At 32.5% G+C, this 20,488-nt stretch overlaps 2 protein-coding genes across 3 annotated transcripts; one reads left to right on the top strand and one right to left on the bottom strand.

Moving 5' to 3' along the window:
- The first annotated feature begins 4,445 nt into the window (after positions 1 to 4,445).
- LOC131047343 (glyoxylase I 4) lies at positions 4,446 to 6,094 on the top strand. 2 transcript variants are annotated; one of them, XM_057982112.2, is made up of 5 exons: positions 4,446 to 4,489; positions 4,804 to 4,991; positions 5,099 to 5,207; positions 5,296 to 5,545; positions 5,647 to 6,094. In XM_057982112.2, exons 2-5 carry the CDS (start codon positions 4,834 to 4,836, stop codon positions 5,745 to 5,747), a joined length of 618 nt encoding a protein of 205 aa, XP_057838095.1. In that variant the 5' UTR covers positions 4,446 to 4,489; positions 4,804 to 4,833; the 3' UTR covers positions 5,748 to 6,094. The 2 variants fall into 2 exon arrangements, with proteins under 2 accessions (XP_057838095.1, XP_057837455.1); XM_057981472.2 differs by lacking the exon at positions 4,446 to 4,489 and adding an exon at positions 4,538 to 4,612.
- Positions 6,095 to 17,283: 11,189 nt separating this feature from the next.
- LOC131874644 (uncharacterized) lies at positions 17,284 to 18,021 on the bottom strand. The gene has a single exon (XM_059218396.1). The coding sequence runs from the start codon at positions 17,807 to 17,809 to the stop codon at positions 17,495 to 17,497; it is 315 nt and encodes a 104-aa protein (XP_059074379.1). The 5' UTR covers positions 17,810 to 18,021; the 3' UTR covers positions 17,284 to 17,494.
- Between the last annotated feature and the right edge of the window lie 2,467 nt (positions 18,022 to 20,488).

The raw sequence follows: 20,488 nt of genomic DNA, 5'->3' as shown, positions 1-20,488 counted from the left end.
AAACTGCGGATATCGCTTCAGGACAGTCTAACATCTGCACTTTTACAACAACAGATTGTGGGAAGTGTTCTTTAGTGCCCATTTTTGTGGAGGGTCTCTCTTCTGGTGTGGAGCCAGTAGATGTGGGGGGATCCCCCCATCCTCTAGTTGGGTTAGTGGTAGTGATTATTTGTTACTACCAGTGGCAACCCCAGCCTATTTGACAGCATTTTTAGCTATAGGGGGACTCCTTCAGGGAATTTTAACAAGTTTAGGAGCCCCTCAGTGAATGGGTACTTGTCTCCATTCTCAAGTCTCTCAATACTAGTTGAAGAACCTGAGCTTATGGAAGAACAAAACTCTTTCAATTTTGGGTCCTACTCCTTCATAATAGGGGCACAATAATCAAAGATGACATGACCCTATTTTTGGCATTTTTGACAGAAAATGGTGGCATTTTCATAGACCAAAGCTTGAGTCCATTTGCCCCACTTAGATTGGAGGGTGATGAAGTTAGGCAAAGTATTGTTAATAGTCACATTAACATAGAATCTGGCATAAACTAACCTGGTTTTAGCTTGAGTCACCACATATAAGGTCAAATGGGTCCTGAAAGTATTATTGATCCACTTGAAGATTTGTTCATCCCAAAACTCAAGAGGTAGGCCTAGGAGATAAGCCCACACAAGGGCCATTCGTTGGAGATCAGCAACAAGGTCAAAACCTGGCTTCCGTTTGCATAGAGATAAGTGGTGTTTATCATAAGACCATGAGCTCGCAAGAACCCTGAAAAGATCTTATTCAAAAGTGAACTTGAATAGGAATAATCCCCCAGCATTACACTTATGGTGGCATTACCTTTCAAGCTCCAGTGAGAAGTCGTCCATCTCCGGACCATATTGATGGTTGTTCGAAAAGAGGTAAATTTTCCCACCAACGTTTTATCCATGGATGACAAAATATGATCCATGATAGAGTCAAGGAGTCTAATCTTTGTGCCATGGAGGCAACCAGATTTTCGGTCACGTGGGACCCCACAAGTGCCTTTTTCCAATCATCCTTTGTCACTTTTGCAGACTTGACACCTTTATCCTTTTCACATGGAGAATCTGCCAAAGGTACAGAGTCGTTCTCCTTATTGGGAGAAGATTCAACAGGGGTCCTAGTCTTTTCTACCTTGTAGTCCTTAGGGGGAATCCTTGAAGGTACAAACGATGGTGTGGACGTATTCTCTCTAGTCTGTGATTTGGGGGGTGAGGACAGGGATGCAACACTCTCCTAGGGAGGAGGTTCGGGGAGCCTAGTATTCACCACCTTGAGGCTCATAGGGGGAACCTCCATAGACACAACCGTCGGTGATACTGCAATAGAACCAGCCAGTGAGATAGGGAGTGAGGCCTGAGGCACAATAAACATCTAGGGAGGAGGGTCGGCCATTGGGAGGCTCGAGACCCCACCAGGGCCCCCACCATTGGCAGGGAGTATGAGCCAAAATTTTGAAAAGAGAAAGAATGAGAAAGTTGCAGAGCTTTCAGATTGCTTATTATCTTATATTTCACATTATTGTTATAGGTGAACTTTTATCACAATAATTGAATGCATTGAAAATGTACTATAATTTAAATAATAATTATATTTATATATTATTGATTGTTTCCAACATGAACCAACAAGAAAATAAATTAATGGCATTTTCAAATTATTAAATAAAAATAACAGTTATAGGCTATAAGATTGTTGCTTAAAATTTTTAATTCTTCTTAATAATTGATTAAATATGTAAAATAAATTGTATGTATACTCAATTTTTTAAATTTACTTAAATAACCTAAATTAATGTTAAGAAAAGTTTTTTTTCTTTACAATTAATTAAAGACTCAATAATTAAATGGTTTGTATGTCTAATTCCAAATTTTCTTTCATATTTCAATAATAAGATTATCATAGTAGTTAAAAAACTTGATCTCATATTGGTTAAGAAAGAATATGTTTAAATAATTATTCTAGTTGGGAATTTTATTTTATTTTTAGAGAAATTTAGATTATTTTTTATTTTTTCAATTCACTCATGCAAAATGAAACTTAGGGGCCAAAAATGTAGATAATGTCATTGTCATTGTGAATAATGATGCATTTTGACATGTACTTGAATGTCATTGTCTCCCCAACTTAATACAATGTTCATAATAATAACTTTATAATTACTATTTATTTATTTATTTAGAGATATAACATTTTTAAAATGTGTTTATATTAAGTAATATTATAATTATGCATTTAAAGTAAGCATTGACAATGTTAATAAAATGTGAAAATGATAATCGTATAATATATTTTAATATATAATTAGACATCTATATTATTGTTAAGTTTTTTCCATCACTTTATGAATATTAATAAGTTGAAGGAAACTTACAAATAACACCAACCTTTAATTACACATCAAAATAATACTAATACTTTGTACTACCACTCATTTTGTCATTGTCATTGATAATCTCATTTTTTAATAATAAATCTTTTTTTGAAACAATTTTTTTTTTAAATGTTACTAAAATTAATTGATTAATATTTATGATTGTTCATTTACTTTATTATATAACATTTTAAGGTATAATTATAATCATACCTTTTATTAATAATAATTGTGTTCAAATCATGTTATTATTTGTATATCAAACTAAATATTAATAACATCTCTACTATTAAAAACATAAAATTACATTTTGATGTGATCTTGATATGTTGTTTTCAATAGTTAATAGTCTCTCCAAGATTTAGTAGTGCTTCCTAGATGTCAATCCTTAAAGGCGCTAACTATATTTTTTCATTATATTTTGTTCATATATGGACATATATGGTCCTCTAAATTGGTTTTTTACTTTTAGTAATTGACCATCAAATAAAAAAAACTTACTTTTTGTCAAAAAAAAAAATTTATACCCAAGACCTCTCATGTAGAAGGCTTGCAGCTAATCATTGCATTACCCTAATTTTTTTAACATGTTGATTAAATTAATTAATTTATATTATACGAACATAAATTTATTTAAAAAATTAAGTCATAAGAATTAAAGTACTTATCTTGTACTTGATATAGTGTATATTTTACTTAAATAAGTACAAAAAATAGATGTCCTCATATTACTTGTTTTTGAAATTATGTGCAAGGATAGTAACTAGTTGTAGGCCATTTATGCAAGTTTCAACAAGTTTTACATCACATAGATATGATCTTTAATGTGATTTGACCATTCACAAGTCTACTCTTTAATTTGTCAAATTCTTTGCTCCTTGTTGATTGTTAAGGACTAACAATATTTAAAATACTCTAGAGAGATTGCTTGACAACATGGACCAAGTTCTACATTGATCTCCTTGATTGGATTGACTTTATAGTCATGGAAATGATTAAAGATGTTATACAAATTTCCTAAGTTATTTGTTGCAAAATTACCATCCATTAGATTTTTTGGAAATTAATTAGATAATAAACATTGAATGCTACCAAATGTAAAATATTTATTGTTGGGTCAGTTTTGCATGGTGTAGGATTGCTCTTGCTTACCATATGATTGACTTGGGATAAGGAAGAGTTAAGCATGAGGTAGAGAAGGAATGTATGTGAATGGGTGCAAGAGTAGGTGTAATAAATGGGGAATATATAATAATATATGCAAATATTGATAAGATGGTGTTGAATGTGTCAAATGATGTGTAAAATGAGAATCAGTGAAGGATCAAGAAATGAACCCAACTTTTCATAAGAGTTCACATTTTATTGCTATGTGATTTATTAAGTCCTTTCAAAATGGATCCAAAACTACATGGGAATCTACATGTGTATGAAATTATGATATTGCTATTAAGATTTAAATGTGTACTTTTTGAGTCAAACTTAATGACCTATGTGTATGAAAGTTTCACCATCACATACATACATACATAATACATACATACATGTATATACTTGTTTACATGATTACAACATAATGTTTCATGTCTTGTAGTTATTTTGGAATGTCTTGACGTATTTATATTTTTTTATTAAATTATAATTATATTATAGTAGACAATAATGTGTATGCTGTAACACACTTGTGATCATTCAAAATTTCAACCAATATTTAAAGAATTTGCTTTATATTTGGAGATTCCCTTTGATCTATAGTTATATTGACATGTTGAAGTGGTGTTGTATATCTTCCATAAATATTATATTGTGCAATATCTTCTTAGGGACATTGTTTCAGTGATTATATGGTCAATTGAACTTTTGGGTGAAAGCATTTAACAGTTTTTAAGGTCATATCAAGTGCATTCAATATTGTTAAAGTGTTATATGTTTGGGCCATACGATGTATCCAATATTTTTTTCTTTGAGGCATTAAATATTGGTGACATAGTACTTTGAAAAATTTATCTCACAGTGTTGCTTTATTACCTATAAAAGGAGGAATTGGGTAGAAGGTTTTTTACATCATCCTGTGTACTTGATTCCTCTTTGAATGTGAGTGTTGGATCTCTGGAAAGAACTTAGAGATTGGAAGTGTATTGTCATGTTTTCAGTTGTTCAATTATAAAACAATTTAGAGCTTAATAGGCTAGACTTCTTCTTTTTTTAGTATATTGGGTACCATACTCTTGTCTGTGCATTTCATTGGGATGTTTCATTTTTAACATTTACTTCCAAACTACTAGTAAAAGTTGTGTAGATCAGATAACTTGTGACATAAAAGTAATTGTGCAAATTGTTTTGAATTTCTTTGAATTATTTCCTTTCATAACCTGCCTTATAAATATAATTTTGCTCATCCATTGCAGACCAGCAATCTGTTATATTGATCTCGTTCAATGGAGTTTCAAAAAGATGAATATCACCCCCTGCCCTTACTGTCTCTCAATCACATTTCACTTGTTTGCAAATCTCTTCCACTTTCTCTGCAATTTTATGAAAAAGTGATGGGGTTTGAGTGTGTACAGAGACCAGTTCCTAACTTCAAGGATGCTTGGTAAAGCACATAAATTTCAAATTTCATTAAGATTCACTGAACTCATAATTTTTTTTTTCATTTTTTCAATCTAAGGTAACTGATCTTACAGATTTATTTTTAAGCAGGTTATATAACTATGGTTTTGGAATACACCTGCTGCAGAGTGAGGGTTGGGATACTGATCTGTTTGAAAAACATGAGATCAATCCCAAAGATAACCACATCTCTTTCCAGGTACTTGTAAAAATCTCTGCTCATATGACAACTACTTTCCCTCTTCTTTGTCTCTGCTCATTGTTCTGATTTTGTTTTTCTTTGGCAGTGCTCAGATATCAATCTAATAGAGAAAAGACTGAGGGATATGGGGATAGATTATGTTAAACAAGTTGTGGAGGAAGAGGGCTTATGCATTGATCAGCTCTTCTTCCATGACCCAGATGGCTACATGATGGGGATTTGTAACTGTGAAAACTTTCCCATTGTTCCCTCAGATGAAGCTTCTGCTGTTCCCCAGCTCTGTCCACTCAAATCTGCTGATCTCACAAAAACCATCTTCCCTCTCTTCTGTCATGGTCTCTTCTCTGCCACTGTTGGATCTTGGTAGTCTTTTTCTTGTTTGACAGGAACAGTTTTGATCAATGTTGCAATTTCACATTGTTTTGACACTTTGCAGGTGAAGATATTGAAGCTTCTGAAAGGAATGGTCAATTCTCAGAGCAAGCACAAGAAAAGAAAGAAATGCTGCCCTTGGACATAATGGGTGTTTTCATCTGATCTTAAATCGGTACAGCTATGCATAGAAATAAGATTTCAACTGGAAATCATAGATGTGCTTTCTTATACATTGAGAGCAGTCTGAAAGATCTCCACCCATTTCAACTAAAATTTCATGAGTTTATGAAGCAGAAGAACATTGGGTCTGGTTCACAGAGCATGCATCTAAGATATTGAGGACATAAAATAATTGATTTGCAGGAATGAATGAGAGCAATTTTTTTATTAACCTGGAATCTTTGGATTCTTTTTTAAGGTGGTACTTGTTCATATACTATTATGGTGACCAGTAATAATGTAATATTTTGTTATCTTTAATAAATGTTTTTAATGGAATTATGAATCAGATAGAGATGGGTTTTTAAAAGGTTGGAATCTTTTTATCAAAATTAATGGAATTACAGCTGTGACAAATTGACAATTTAGTTATTCAACATCAAATAAATGTGTGAAATACATATAGTATTTTATAACAATAAACAATAGAAAGAGGGAAGAATATTATTGTACTATCTTTAAATTTAGTCTTAGTTTGTTCTTTCTAACAATAAATATTAAAGATTAGAGATAATACTATTTCAATATCTTTTCAAAAGCTTTCTAATAGGGGAAAGGACCTGTATATCTTAATTTGACCTCTAATTCAGCATTTGACAATCATATGTCACAATAATGATCACTAATAATATAATATTAATTAAACGTGAACTTAATTTCAAATAAATGAGTAAAGTGCATAAAATAGCTTGTACTTTCTAATAATAAATAATAGAGAGAGTAAATAATACCATTGCAATATCTTTTCAATTTTTAAAAAATTAAGATCTTAAATTTGACCTCCAATTTAATTTGAAATTATCAAATGGTGTTTAATCTTAGCACATCACAATGATGGCTAGTAATAATGGAATATTAATCAAGTCTAAACCTACTTAATTTTAAATAGATATGTGTGGAGTGTCAAAAAAAAAAAAAAGAAAGTTGCTTATACTTTTTAACAGCATAAAATCTAAAAGAAGCTTTTTGATAAACATGTTTTTTAATATTGAAAGTTCTTTTAAAATGTAGATAAAACCATTTTAAATATTTTTCATATTATCAAGATCTTAAATTGAAAATGAAGGAATAATTCCATACAAAGAACTTATAACAAGACATAAACCAAAGCCTATAAGTTAGGGCAAACCCTTTTTCCATGAGTCCTAAGAACCATGTCTTAAAAGCTTAATTTTAGGAGTTGTCTTCATATTATTTACTTTAATCCATCCTATTATGTCATACTCCTACTCATGTTTTGATAATATTGGAAATGCTACTAACAATTTTTTAATATATCCAATCAAAAGTGAAATATTTATCGCAATGCGCCATTCCTTGCTTGAGTCAAAGTCATTAAGCCTTACCATTCTAAAGGGAGGCAAAAAGAAAAGTAAATAATGATCCTCAGATCATCAAAAATAACTAAGACATATAAGGAAAAACATGATTAAATAACATTTAATCATCATTAATTAAATGATGATTTAATCACATGATAATAATGATCCTCAAATCATCAAAATAACTAGGACATATAAGGAAAACATGATTAAATAACATTTAATCACCATTAATTAAATAACAGAATATCATTGAAATGAGTATGACTAGCAATGATAATCTAATGGTATAAATCTATCACTAATATTTCTTATCAATTAGGAAATGGTGAAGCTTAAATATCACATTTAAATGTAATCATAAAAGAAACATTACATGTCATATAACCATACGATTATATTAAATATCTAATGTCATAAAAGGGACAAAATCATTTATATAATTTGGTAAAAAATGTGAAAGAAAACTAAAGACACAATACCTATAGACCTTACATTGATTTTATTCAATTGAAGCTTGTAGAATTTTTATACCTAGAAGTACTAAAGTTGGAGTTAGGATGGAACTAATAAAATATTGAATGTAGGGTGCCAATTTTCTTATTTGTTCTTTAAACTCATCTTTGGCCCTTCTATTCTTTTTTCTTTTTTTCTTTTAATTAGTGAAGCCATTGTGCCTTAAATACTCAAATCTAATTGTCAAGTGTGTTTTCCTAAGGGCATTTCCTTGATGGTGTACTATTTTGGTTGTACTTCTTGTGTATCCTTTTCTAGTAATAATATGGTTGTTAGTAAAAGAATATTCCCTTGATCATCCCTCCTCACATTGTATTCAATTGACCTTTACAAATGATCATTTTAAGTGATTCACTCTTCCATGTAACCATCTTTGTCAATCACTTTAGGGTTTGTTGTTTGATCTCCCTCTCTTTTCCCTTTTGCAAATTTATAATGGACCGCCTCAAAAGAATGGTAGTAGATTTTGTTCTAGGAGAATGTGGTAAAAAAGATACAAATGGAGGTAGAGTGATGCATAAGTATCTTAGGGGTTGAGAAATTTTGTGCCACCAATCCTTATTTTGTTTTGTTTTAGTTGCTTCTATAATAATTTAAATGATGTGGTTGCATTTATGACGTGTTGATTGTTTAGATTTATAGTTTTATGTCTATACGTTTGATATCTTGAAGAAACTATTATAATAATACAAAAACTACAAATTGAAACAATGTTATTATGTGAGAACACAAGATGAAGTAGAATCGTGTCTTTCAAAACTAAAGTATGAACCTCGTTGAAAGATTACTACCCTTTACTAAAGATTTGTTTATAGATTCTCAAGGAGAACTAGAGAATGGTGTAGTTTTGCAATGTGAATTTAAAAGATAATAATAATGGTCCAAGAATCTTGGTCGGCTGAATTGAAAGAAAATATGCTAAGGCTATCTAAATGGCACCTCAAGAAGAAAACAAATGACATTTTTCCAAGGAAGCAATAAGCTTTTGTAGAACAAAATCTGAACCTTGCAACTATCTTCCATGCCTTACAAAATGAAGACATTTTTAAGTTGAGAAAACCTTTTGAAATTTAATGTTTAGGAAAAACCTATTTTGGATGGTAGGAAGATAACATTGAACATTAATGCCCTACCCATTATTTTATCCTCATCAGATCCTCGAATATAGGTGACTTAGTGATCAATATAGACTTGAAACAAATATTAGAGCAATTGAAGTACAATCATGATACACTCTTGTTGTAGTGGAGAAAAAATTTTAAAAGTATCAATTTCACACCCAACAAACTAGCCAGCAATTCACAAATTCGTGCAAGAATCTTTAGACTTCATGATACTCCTAAGAATTTCATCTTAGATAGAGATTAATCTGTAAGGATTGGGGAAAACAAAAATTCCTCCATTTGCCCACAAAGAATTATTTAACAACAAGGCTCAAAACTTAGCAGTCCATGAATTTGTTGGGTAGAATAGGTGTCTTAAGATGAAGGAATTTTTGATAGACAAGTAATATTCCTATCAAATTGCTATTACCCTAGGAAAAATGGAATTTTTTCTTCTTTGAGTGTCCACCAATCAGTGTTGGATATCATTGCTTATTCAACAACGTGATGTTTAAAAGAAAATTATCCACTGGTCATTATCTATTAGATTTGTATAAAAACAAATTTATTCCCTGTTGGAGGCATTTTACTTGGGCAAGCCAAAGGAAAGATTATTTAGGCATCACTTATTTCAATGACTAGATCATTCAATGTTAATGGTTGAATAATTGTAGGGTGGGGAGATGTAGGTGCTCTTATAGATAATTATAACCAAATTAGTTCAATCTGAAGTCAATGTGTATGTTTGGAGGATTCAATTGTAGATAATTGTAGTCAAACTAGTTTAAAGGTCTTAATTTTTTCATCAAAAGAATAACATGTTAAGAGGATTTTGGTTTGGTAGTGAAGTTGAATAATTTAAAATGAGTTTATTGAGGATCCAGTCTTGCTAAGTGTAAGGTTCTCACCATTGTAAGTGGTGAGGCCAAATTCATGTTGAAGGCCACTTTGGTGAAATGCATACCCTCAATCTTTAGCTTTTTGTCAAAGAGGTATCCACTTATAACTATGCTCCTAAGATTGCAAAAATGATCTTAGTCATAATATTCTTCATCAAAGAAAAATAAATAAAAGGACAACTTTTCTAAAGAGAAAGTGCCAAGATATTCATTGTTTCAAAAAAAAAAAATCCATCAATAAACATTGAGAGGCAATAACCTTAGAGCTTCAAGAAAGGTAACCTCGAACTTCAATGTGTGTCTTGGTTTACAAGGTTTCTCTTGAACCTTTCAAATAAATGAATATTATTTACACATTAACCTTTTTGTTTTGGCATAATAACCCTAATTATTTTGTGTGATGAATTTGTTACACCCAAATTGAGATGGACTCCACATCAATTAATTTGTAAATTGTGATGGTTTAGAACACACAATAGTCATCAACATAATATTCTAAGTAAAGGAATCAAGAAAAACACTTCTAGGCAATTACATAAACTAAACTTGTAAGGAATATGAGAGAAATAAGCATAGTAATTGAAGACATAAGAAATATACCTTTGAGAAAACAAATTCTAGGAGAAAAATCCAACTAAAAAGTGATGTAAATCACTCCCTTGTCAACTATTTCCAATTATAAATACAATCGTAAGTCTCTTGAGCACACAATGAACCAAAAACAACAATATCTCGTATCATAGATCACTTGCAAAATCTCTCTAACAAATCCACTTGATTCTATCCACCTAAATGCAATCTAGTTGTACAATTGAGACATTTGAATTATCTTGAAATTCACTTTAACTACACATATCAATCCTCAAAATGAATTTATAACATGTATTTATGCTTATGCAAGTTCCAATAGAAGATGAGAAGATGTCAAGAAGTCAAAAAGTGAATTTATGAGACTTTTTTCTATGTATGACATAGGAGTGATTAGAAAACTACCACTATTCAACAAAAGTGATCACTTTTTAGCAAGAATTGATAACAAAATCACCACTTCTATGTAGTTATTTTCCTTCTAATTTTAGAAGCCATAAAAATTTGGATTGTTGTGTAAGCTTTGAGTTGTTCCATTTATATACAAGATTCTTAGTCTCTTCAAAACCAATTTACCTAATCAATTTTTTTTTGCATATGGACTCAAATTGATGTCTTTTTATTAAAATTGTACAAAATTTCAACAAGAATATAAATATGTAAGAATATTCAACTTTCTCATATTTGGATTCATTCTCAAAATAAGAGGGTTGTTCCTTTCCAGGATATTAAAAACTACTATCTCCAACTATCTATAGGATTTTGTAAGATCAAAGTGTTTAAACTTATTGAATGTAAGCCATATTAATTTTTTTTCTCCCTCACCAAAGGAATGGTTCAAGTTCTCCTTGCTTGTAAGATTGAGGCATTAGGTTGCTCCTTGTCCCGTCAAGAATGCAACATGAAGTATTGTATACCTTTACAAAAGTAGCTTGGTATGCATGTAGGGGATGATAAACACAACTCCACATGCATAGATTATTGGTACAACATCCAACACCACTTCATCCACAATTTTTTGGCTAGCAACAAAATTGAATCTAAATTGTCTAACATAAGGCTTTAGGTGTTCATAAGTTTCAATACCAAGTTGTCCAATCAAAGTTTGAGATGTGAGGTTATCTTGGGAAGAAGAATCAAAAAGCGCGTCAATTTTAACATCCTAAACTTGAATTTTGATGCTATACTACTTCAAATACTCTTTTTTCTTTTTCAAACAAAAATTTAAAATGTAAGAAATTTTGGAATTAACATTTGGACTACAATCAATTACTCTCACCTCATTTTGAATGCTAGGCATAGTGGTTTTCTTTCCATTCTAATCTTTTCTAATAGGGATATTGTTTTGGGCATAGCTTCCAACAAGTTGCACTTGTATGACCATTTGAGTCACAATGTTAACTATGTCTTATAAATTTTGTCTTTGTACTTGTAGCACTTTCATTAATTGCCTTGGACTTGGTTCTTTTTGTCTTTAGAAAAAATGGAGGACTATCTCCTTTAATTATACGTCCATGGGCTAAGAGAGCAACACAAGACTTTGAAGTGGCTATGAAGACCTCTTATGTGTATCATCAATGCCTCTTGTTGCACATCTACTTTCATTTGCACTACCCTTAACAAAATTAACTAGTGTAGTCTTGCACATTTTCCATCTTTAATGTTCTAAAAATTGGTAATCCATACATTTTCCCCCTTTATGTCATATTGGATAAATTTGCTTCTTAATCCCAACAATAATATGAGCTTGCTTCCTTGAAGACATAGAAACATGGGACATTCAAACTAAATCTAAGCATGCTTTGCTAATCTCAATCTAGCAGAAAAATATTTTTTTCTAAAGCAAGAGAATGCATACTAAAATACCAATGGTGACATGTCTTTGCATTCACATCTCCTTCAAAGGAAGAATCACAATCTTTGCCTCAACCTTAAAAATGGGTTTCTCTAGTTTGATTCACCGTGGCTTTGTTCCTCCAATTCTTCATTGGAGTTGAACTTCGTTAAACTTCCCCTTGTTATTGGCATCTTGCAAAGGGCACAACTTCTCTACGAGAGCCTCCATGATCTTTCTCATTATCTCCAATGACTAAGACATGCTTGCACCATCGAGTTATATCTTGAGTTCTACCATACTAAGGTTTTTTCAACTTCAAGACTCCATGTCTTTTTGCAAAGACAAAACAATTCTCCACTTACTCTTGTGGTAGAAACCAACTTGAAAAATCAACCACAACTTCTATAGGAAAGGACTTTCTCTAATAAAAACTCAATATGTAAGCTACAATGGTTTAAACTATAAAATGATCATCAACATATGCGTTATAAGTGAACAAATTAAGAATGACACTTATTCAATTGTACAAATTAAACTTCAATGAAAAATAGTCCAATTGAAGATGAAAGAAACTTATCCTACACAATCTGAATTCCACAAGAAAACTTCAATAGAAGTGAAGCGAAAACTTCAATAAAAGTGAAGCAAATGGCCCCGTGTCCATTATGTCCAATAACAAATACAATCTTAGGCTTCTTGGGAACACCCAAAACAACAATATCCAGTCCCTGAAGATCATTTGCAACAACTCTCTACCACTCTCAATACTATCCATCTAAATACAATCTACTTGTTCACTTCGGACATTTGAATTCTTTTGGTATTCACTTCAATTCTACATTCTAACATATGACAAAACTACCACTTTCCAGCTAGGGCTGATTATGAAACTGCCACTTCTCAACAGGGAATGACGTAAAATCATCATTCAACTAACGAAACCACAAGTTCTATGTCATTTTTATCCCCTAACTTTTGAATACCATGATTTTAAATACAAACTCAAAAACTGCAGAACTTTCTGGGAGTAATTTAAATATGCAAGAATACTAAACTTAGGTGCTACAAGAAAATTGTTTTGAACCCTACAATACAAGCATCTTTCAAGCTATGATCAGTTTATTATAATGTCCATCACTTTTTAATCTATTTACAAACCATTACTACAACCATTAATTTTCCTCTTAAACGTGGCCCCTATTATACAATAACTGAAAACGGAGGTTGGGAAAAATATTACTTTTCACTAAGCATAGGAGGAAACAAAATTACTAAATCTTGGTGTAGTTACCAAGAGGGTATAATGACAAGTTGTTGAAGGTATGCGAGTTTAGTAGCTTTGTGTTTCCCATTTTTAGATGTTTAGTTTCATGGTTGGCTCAGGGCTAACTTCATGAACATCATGACTAAAACAGTTAGTTTGTCTCTCTCTAATGGAGCCTATCGTACCAGAGACAATTCTATAAATTTGGTAGGAAGACTTAGTTTTCACACTAAATTTGATGGCATAAATAAGTACAAGGAGCTAATTAGTCAATATATGAAGTCAATGAGTTAATGCGCTGCTTCTCAAGGTCAAATGTGAAGTTTCATGGTGAGGTTAGCCTAGACAAGTTATGGCGTGCTTAATGAACATGATAATTGAGATTAAGTGTCAAGAATAGAGGTTTTATTGTCAACAATGACAAGATTGACAGGCAGTTCACAGCATTGCTGGTATTCTCTGGAAAGAGAAAGATACAGTGATGGAGCACACTGATGGATTCGCCACCTGAACCTGAGGAAACTTTTCTATTCTTTCTCCATGTTTTACCCCTGGAAGATTCTCCATTAGTAGCTTCGAATCTAGAACTAGTATAGGCCCTAATGATTTCGTGGAAGCTACATCGGCAACACTTTAGAGTGAATCTTCATGATTGCTTATACAGTTTTTAATAGAACAACTTGAGAAAATAGTAGAGATGAATGGCTGTTCGTTCTCATTTTTTTTTTGTTATTTATTTGTAGCATCATGAGATACAGTAAAAATGTCAATTCTGGCCCTGCGAAGTTCCTCATATGATTGGTTATAAATTGAAGCTTTGTCAGTTGGCTTAATTGTACTTGCAAAGATTGCCCATAGGATCTCTGGTTTTCCTGTTTAATACAGAAACAGAATTTCCAGAAACTAAATTACCCATGAAAATATTCTTTGAAACTGACCTAGAATTTTGCGTGTAATCTTAACATTTTCCATTTGTATAGATCAAACCCCCATTCTTTAATGTACAGGTGATTTTCACTTTTCCAATTTACATTCAATACTTACAGGTGAGCTGAAGCATTCTTTGTATCTTATCAAAATCATTCGGATAAAAATAAGAGCTGAGGGCACCATAGTCTATATTAACTGTCAACAAAAGGTGGTTTGACACTCACACCAGCAGAGTAGTAGTATTGTAATTCACAATCTTCTAGTGTCTTTAATAGGGCTGATACCCATAAGAAATTGAGGTAAATTTGAGAAGAATTGTCTACTGGAGCTCCATCCATGCTAATAGCAAAGGTTGCTTTACAAACTTAGATTAATGGCATTCCCCACAAAAATATCAGAAGACCTCATTTAAATGATATTGTGATATTGAGCTTGTTCATCAATTAATTGGAACAAAACATGCATCTTTTAGTGCAGGAAAAACAAATCCAGAACAATTACAAAACTGCCAGTTTCCACCATTAGGTTTCACATAATATCTTCAATTAGAAAGAAAAGCCCAAGTTTTTCATTGGTTTTAGTATTTAGTAGTTAATTCAACGCACATATTTGCACTGAAAAAGAAACAATTAAACAAAATCTCTACGGGTGGAGGTGGAAGTGGGTGGGGGGTGGCAACCTGATTGGTGCAGGCCCAGCAGCTTCTCACAGACCTCAGTACATGTACGTCGAATAGAATTTAAAAAGTGGACACCATTTTGTTCTCCGGATTAGCAAATCATGAAATCCAGGGATTGCTGTCTGTTTGTCTTGTATCACAAAGACAACTCACTCAGTAATTTGAAAATTCTTCTTTATTTATAAGTTAGCTCAAGAAGTTCTTGTATATCTACAAAAAAGCAGAAAAGAATGCTGGCAGAACAAAGTAATATGTTTCATCCTTGGAAAGCTCCCAAGCTTTTTGCCAATTGCTCCATTGGTGGGTTAATGACATTGTAGACCAGCCAGTAGACTTCCATTGGAGTTGTAGCCTGCTCCACCCAAAAGGCATGGGATAAAGAGGACTGATTAAACACCATTCAAACCTTACACCTAAGCTGAAGGAATCAGATGTGATGTGGCGTGGCCATCAATGCATTATTTATCAAAACACCCTACCAAAAAATATACTACCAAGCTTATTCAAATAACGAGCTATTGAATTTATGACTAAGCTTTAGCCAATTTTCATTCAATATTAGAGAGTTAGCTGAAAGTTACTTCTTAGAATAACACAAAGCTATCAGAAATGCATACGAGACTTAAGGCTTCATCTAGAGCCTGTTGATACCCAGGCAGCTGGAAAAAACAAAATCCTCCAGGAGTAGCTAAAGACCTAATTATCAATGAAAAGGGCCACAATCTCCCAACTAGTGAACCGATTATATTCAAAATTTTGTTCCCCTACTGACAAGTAGGATAATAGACAAAAACTTGTACTAATGATATCCATATGAAATTATGCAAATAACTTCCAGCAAGAATCTTTGTTCTAACAATAGAAAAGGTTGAGATGAAACTGACTTATTAGAATAATGGAAAGCCATCAGAATTGCATGACAGACAGACAGAGATGCATCCAGAGCATGTTATTGCCCAAGCAACTATACATCTAGAGCCCGTTGATGTCCAAGCAACTAAACAAAACTGTCCAGGCATAGCTAAACCCCTAATTATCAAGGAAAAGGGCTGCAATCTCCCAGTTAGTGAAGCATTAAATTGAGACATTTGCTCCCCTAATGATGATTGAGACATCAGACAAAATATTCTGAGAGGGTTATCCATATGAGCTTATGCAAATGACTTTGTTCTAAGCTATCAGTAGGATATTCCAAAGGAACTTGAAAATAGACCCATATAAAATGAATCCTTGCCAATTTCATATGAAATAAAAAAGAAAGTTAGACAAACTTCTATAAACTGAGAGTAGGAGACACCTAGTTTGACAGAAGAAAATTCCAAAAGATTTTAAGCAGACTAACAACAAGCACGCTTGATAGTACCGTTGGACGAACTCAACAAATAAGCATGTCAAAATATATGAACAGAAAAATGTCCTATTGGTGCACAGGAAGAAGATCCAGAAAAACCTCTGACAAGCATTTTCACAAGAAAAACATTGACTTATTTTGATTGATTTCAGTAATTAATCAATGCCTTGTAATTGCAATAGGTCACTATGCGTCGAAATGATAGTTGCAGCCAATCTAAAAGCTCCATGCTGGGTTTAGCCAAATACTTCCCAGACCTGGTAGATATGCAAAAGGAATTACGCAGTATGTGATGCAGCTATGAGGGTTTCCAAAATAAAGCAAAAAAATACTAAAACAAAAAAAAACACCACAAAGATTTCTTGTATGATTCAAATTGTGGTTCCATTTCTTCTGTGAAGTTGTAAAGTTTGTTTAATAAGTGAAAATACTCTGATTACGTATATTTGGTTTATAACTTTGGCCTTAAGTTGCAGTGTTTGCTGCCACAGCATCCTAGATTCGAAACCTGGTAGATATATGCTCCTCCTCATAGAGACGCGTTTAAAGTTTACCTTGTAAATTTTGATTAAGTCATCTTGCAAAGTTCTTAACAGAATCTAATTAACAAATTAGAAAATTTCAATTGTCATATGCTTTGGCCTCTGACAAGAATTTCTTAAATATCTCCCTCTCTATGTTCGAAACTGACTCTGCCCTTCCTTCCTATATCCAGCGCCGTTTCAACTCTCAAATATATGTCTCTATGTTCCAAACTAACAGAGTTATAAAGAGACAATACACTAAATAAAGCAACGAAAACATTTGGGGCTTGAAATTTGTTCTACAACATATTTTCATAGTAAAATTGAGTCTGCAAATAATACTAATGAATACATCAAAACGATGATTGCATGAAATTTGTCCTTAGCGAAAAAACCCAACACTTGAAATCAACAAATTTATTGAGCACAAACACATTTGAGCGCAAAAAAATGGAAGTATGCAGAATTAGGCAAATAACAAAAGGGCAAAATTTGGGGAAACCCTGCCGCAATTGAATGAAAAATTAAATGAAATAAGTATCTTAGCATTGAGTAATGCATCCACCTACAATTCCTTGCTCTTTGGATCAAAACCAACCTGTGGAGATCCCATATTACAGCGGATTGTATTTTACATATTATACATATAAAAGCAAATCAAAGAACCAGACTTCCAACTAAAGCTTGTTCTGTCCATTAGAGATACGAAGCTTAACGGGAAGAGGGCGCCCGGTTCCAGAGCCGCCGCAACTGGAACAGGTCCTCATACCCGTGCGGTCACATGTAGAGCAACCTTGATCTCCATCAGACCAGCGCTTGCAGATGCAGGGAACCCTCTTGGACCCATTACAGGTAGCGCATCTGGGGGCCGCCCCTCCCCTTACAAATGACTTGGGCTGATCATTCTCCCATAGGGCTTTGAAAACCCAAGCTCCAACAATCATCCCGATTCCTGAGGCCACCTGTGACGCCGCCATTACACCTGGAGCCATGTTACTCTTACTGTTTAAGAATCTGCTTCCACTGTTCTGCTCTGTTTTATGGTGAGGTCTTGCTGGAATAGGGAACGAGTTCTGATATGGATGGAGATCAGATCGTTTAGATATTATACAGATTTGTTGAATGTGTGGTGTTACCGGCCGCCAGAGACGACCGTGTGATGATGAATATGGCGGAGCTCATTTGGCCACGTTGTGAGGGTTGGAAGCACTTATACAAACGAGTTTCCCATCTTCGACTAGAATGGAATGGAAGATTTAACGTCAACCACGTCAAAGACAGTTTATGACAGAGAGGACTCTTTCTTTTTTATTTTTTTAATACTTAATTTTTGTTGTATATTTCTAGCAGCCATTTTTACCAAATTTTCTAACCAAGTTGTCATTAAAATATTTGAATAAATAAATTGGTTGTTAATAATATAGAATAGAATATTATAGAATAACTTTTTAAGTCTATGAGATTGTTATATATAATAATAACTCTAAACATTTGGATGTAATTTGTAAGGCTTTATTAATTACTAATATTTAATTATGTTCTATAGTCTATGATATTGAGCAAATTATTTTTTGGTCTACAAATGAATGGTATGTTATGAAAGTTAGTATGTAGGAAGCATCTAATGTGGGTCCTCATTCTATGATATGGAAGTCTTCATACTCTTAGTATGTAGGAGGCATTCAAGTGTGGGTATGAGACTCCTTATACTTCCAGAATGTAGGAGGCACCAAATTATGCTACCTTCTATAATATTTGAGCTTGTTACCTCTCTTTCAAGTGTACAAGTTTTCCACCATTAAAATGTAAAGAATAGATTTTGAGATTTTTTTTAATATCAAATTGTTTTAAATATTGAGATTATTTCGAACTAAACAAGTAAAATGAAAAATAAACAACTCTCTTCTTATCCAAGAAGGTGAATCATTTAAATAGGTTTGAATTTTCTATCAAAATTAATATACAGAATGGTGTATATGCACTCCAAATTATTTAGAATGAATCTACAACTTACATGTTTGGAAATTTGAGCTTCTTGAGTAAATGCTAAATAAATTTCCTTTTACATGAAACCCTAAATATATAAATAGCATGAAATATTTAGAATTTATCTTAGACTATATGTTGTTTGATGATGTAATAAATGTAAATGAATATAATGGTTTGAAATAAAGAAGACAATAAATAATATTTAGTTGGAAAACTTTGGCAATTTTTAGATGTTAATTTGTCAATAGTTTACCAATATCATTAATATTTGATTGAATGCCTTAGATAAAGTTGATGGTTTATTTGTCGCTTTGGATCATTTTTCGTGGCTCCAAATTTGATCTCATAAATGTAGATCTATTATAGCCCTTTGATCTCATCTTTGACTATGAATTCAATCTCCTCTAACTTTTAAAGTTTTGGTTTCAACTCAACTTTATGTTCTTAGTTCAACTTAGATTAAGAATTTGTCAATGATTCTCATTGGTTTGCATGTGGCATGGTTAATTACTCCCTCGTGTCAAAACATGCAAGGAAATAGATTCAACAACTAAATAGAAGATCAAGGACAACATTCTCAAATATGCAAGGTGCCCCAAATACTCTCGTAACATAAATTCTGTTATAAATTTTCTTGATAATATGTTCAAGTATTAATGATATTTCTAAGAAACATTCTGGCGTTCCAACAATCCAACAATCTTTCCTCAATCTTACCCAAGAGGATTCAAACCTATGACCTTTCTCTAAAACCACTTGTAGGGAGTTGAGTTGGTCGTTCTTCCCAAAAGATGCACCTTTTTAGGAAATTGCTACCATCCCAGTTAAGGAACCCATATGAGGCTATTAAACCATGTCACGAATCTTGAGGGGAGATGTTGGACACGTTCCAACACACTCTACATAAAAGGTATGCCTTATTTCTTAAAATAACCATTTGGGACCTACATTTACCTAATTTTGTAGCCCCACATATAGAACTATAAAATAAAATGTGTGAAGACATGTATTATGATAATCTAAAAAATTAATAAAAAACAATAACAAGAATACTTACCATCGACATGGGATCAAAAAGCTACTAGCTTCACATGAAAGCAATAACTAACACACTAAAAGAGTGAATAGAATGTAAGAGATTCAAGTGATACTAGAGGCTTCGAAAATTAACTAGGGTGGCCCTTTTAAGTACAACAACAAGAGTCAAAAACAAAATGGTTTCTTCCTTTATTCAAAACACAACAATCAGGGTAAGGATATGTCAAGTTAGCCCAAATAGGAACTTGAACTAAAAAAAAAAAGAGATCATTTATGTATGCATGGGATTGGTCAAGTTCTCTTTTATGATCGTGTATTTGACCAAGGATGGTAATGGGAAAAAATAAGGATCAATACCAATCCCTTAGAAAGAGCTCAAATAGGAGTGAATAGGGTTCAAGTTATGTATCCACTCTAAACAAAAAATGTGTCATTTGCATACTTGTTATATACAAAATCACTCAAATTGAACTGGGTCCAAAGCATAAGGGAAATGGGCATGGGTATACAATTTTTGCCATTACAAAAATCTTAAGCTATGCAATGATTTATTGAGATTTAACTTGGTAGTTTGGGGTTATTTTTTATATAACCATATTATATAATTTATGGTAATTCTAATTATTATAAATGGTTTACTTAAT

Source organism: Cryptomeria japonica, chromosome 3 (genome assembly GCF_030272615.1).
Source record: "Cryptomeria japonica chromosome 3, Sugi_1.0, whole genome shotgun sequence".
Classification (NCBI taxonomy): Eukaryota; Viridiplantae; Streptophyta; class Pinopsida; order Cupressales; family Cupressaceae; genus Cryptomeria; species Cryptomeria japonica.
This window is presented reverse-complemented; position numbering and strand designations above follow the sequence as displayed.

Bases quoted from the DNA above. Each gene is read 5' to 3' on its own strand.
- LOC131047343 (XM_057982112.2), top strand. From the start codon at position 4,834: ATGGAGTTTCAAAAAGATGAATATCACCCCCTGCCCTTACTGTCTCTC. The intron at 4,992-5,098 runs GTAAAGCACATA...ATTTTTAAGCAG, and splicing joins CCTAACTTCAAGGATGCTTG to GTTATATAACTATGGTTTTG. The intron at 5,208-5,295 runs GTACTTGTAAAA...TTTCTTTGGCAG, and splicing joins ATAACCACATCTCTTTCCAG to TGCTCAGATATCAATCTAAT.
- LOC131874644 (XM_059218396.1), bottom strand. From the start codon at position 17,809: ATGGCTCCAGGTGTAATGGCGGCGTCACAGGTGGCCTCAGGAATCGGG.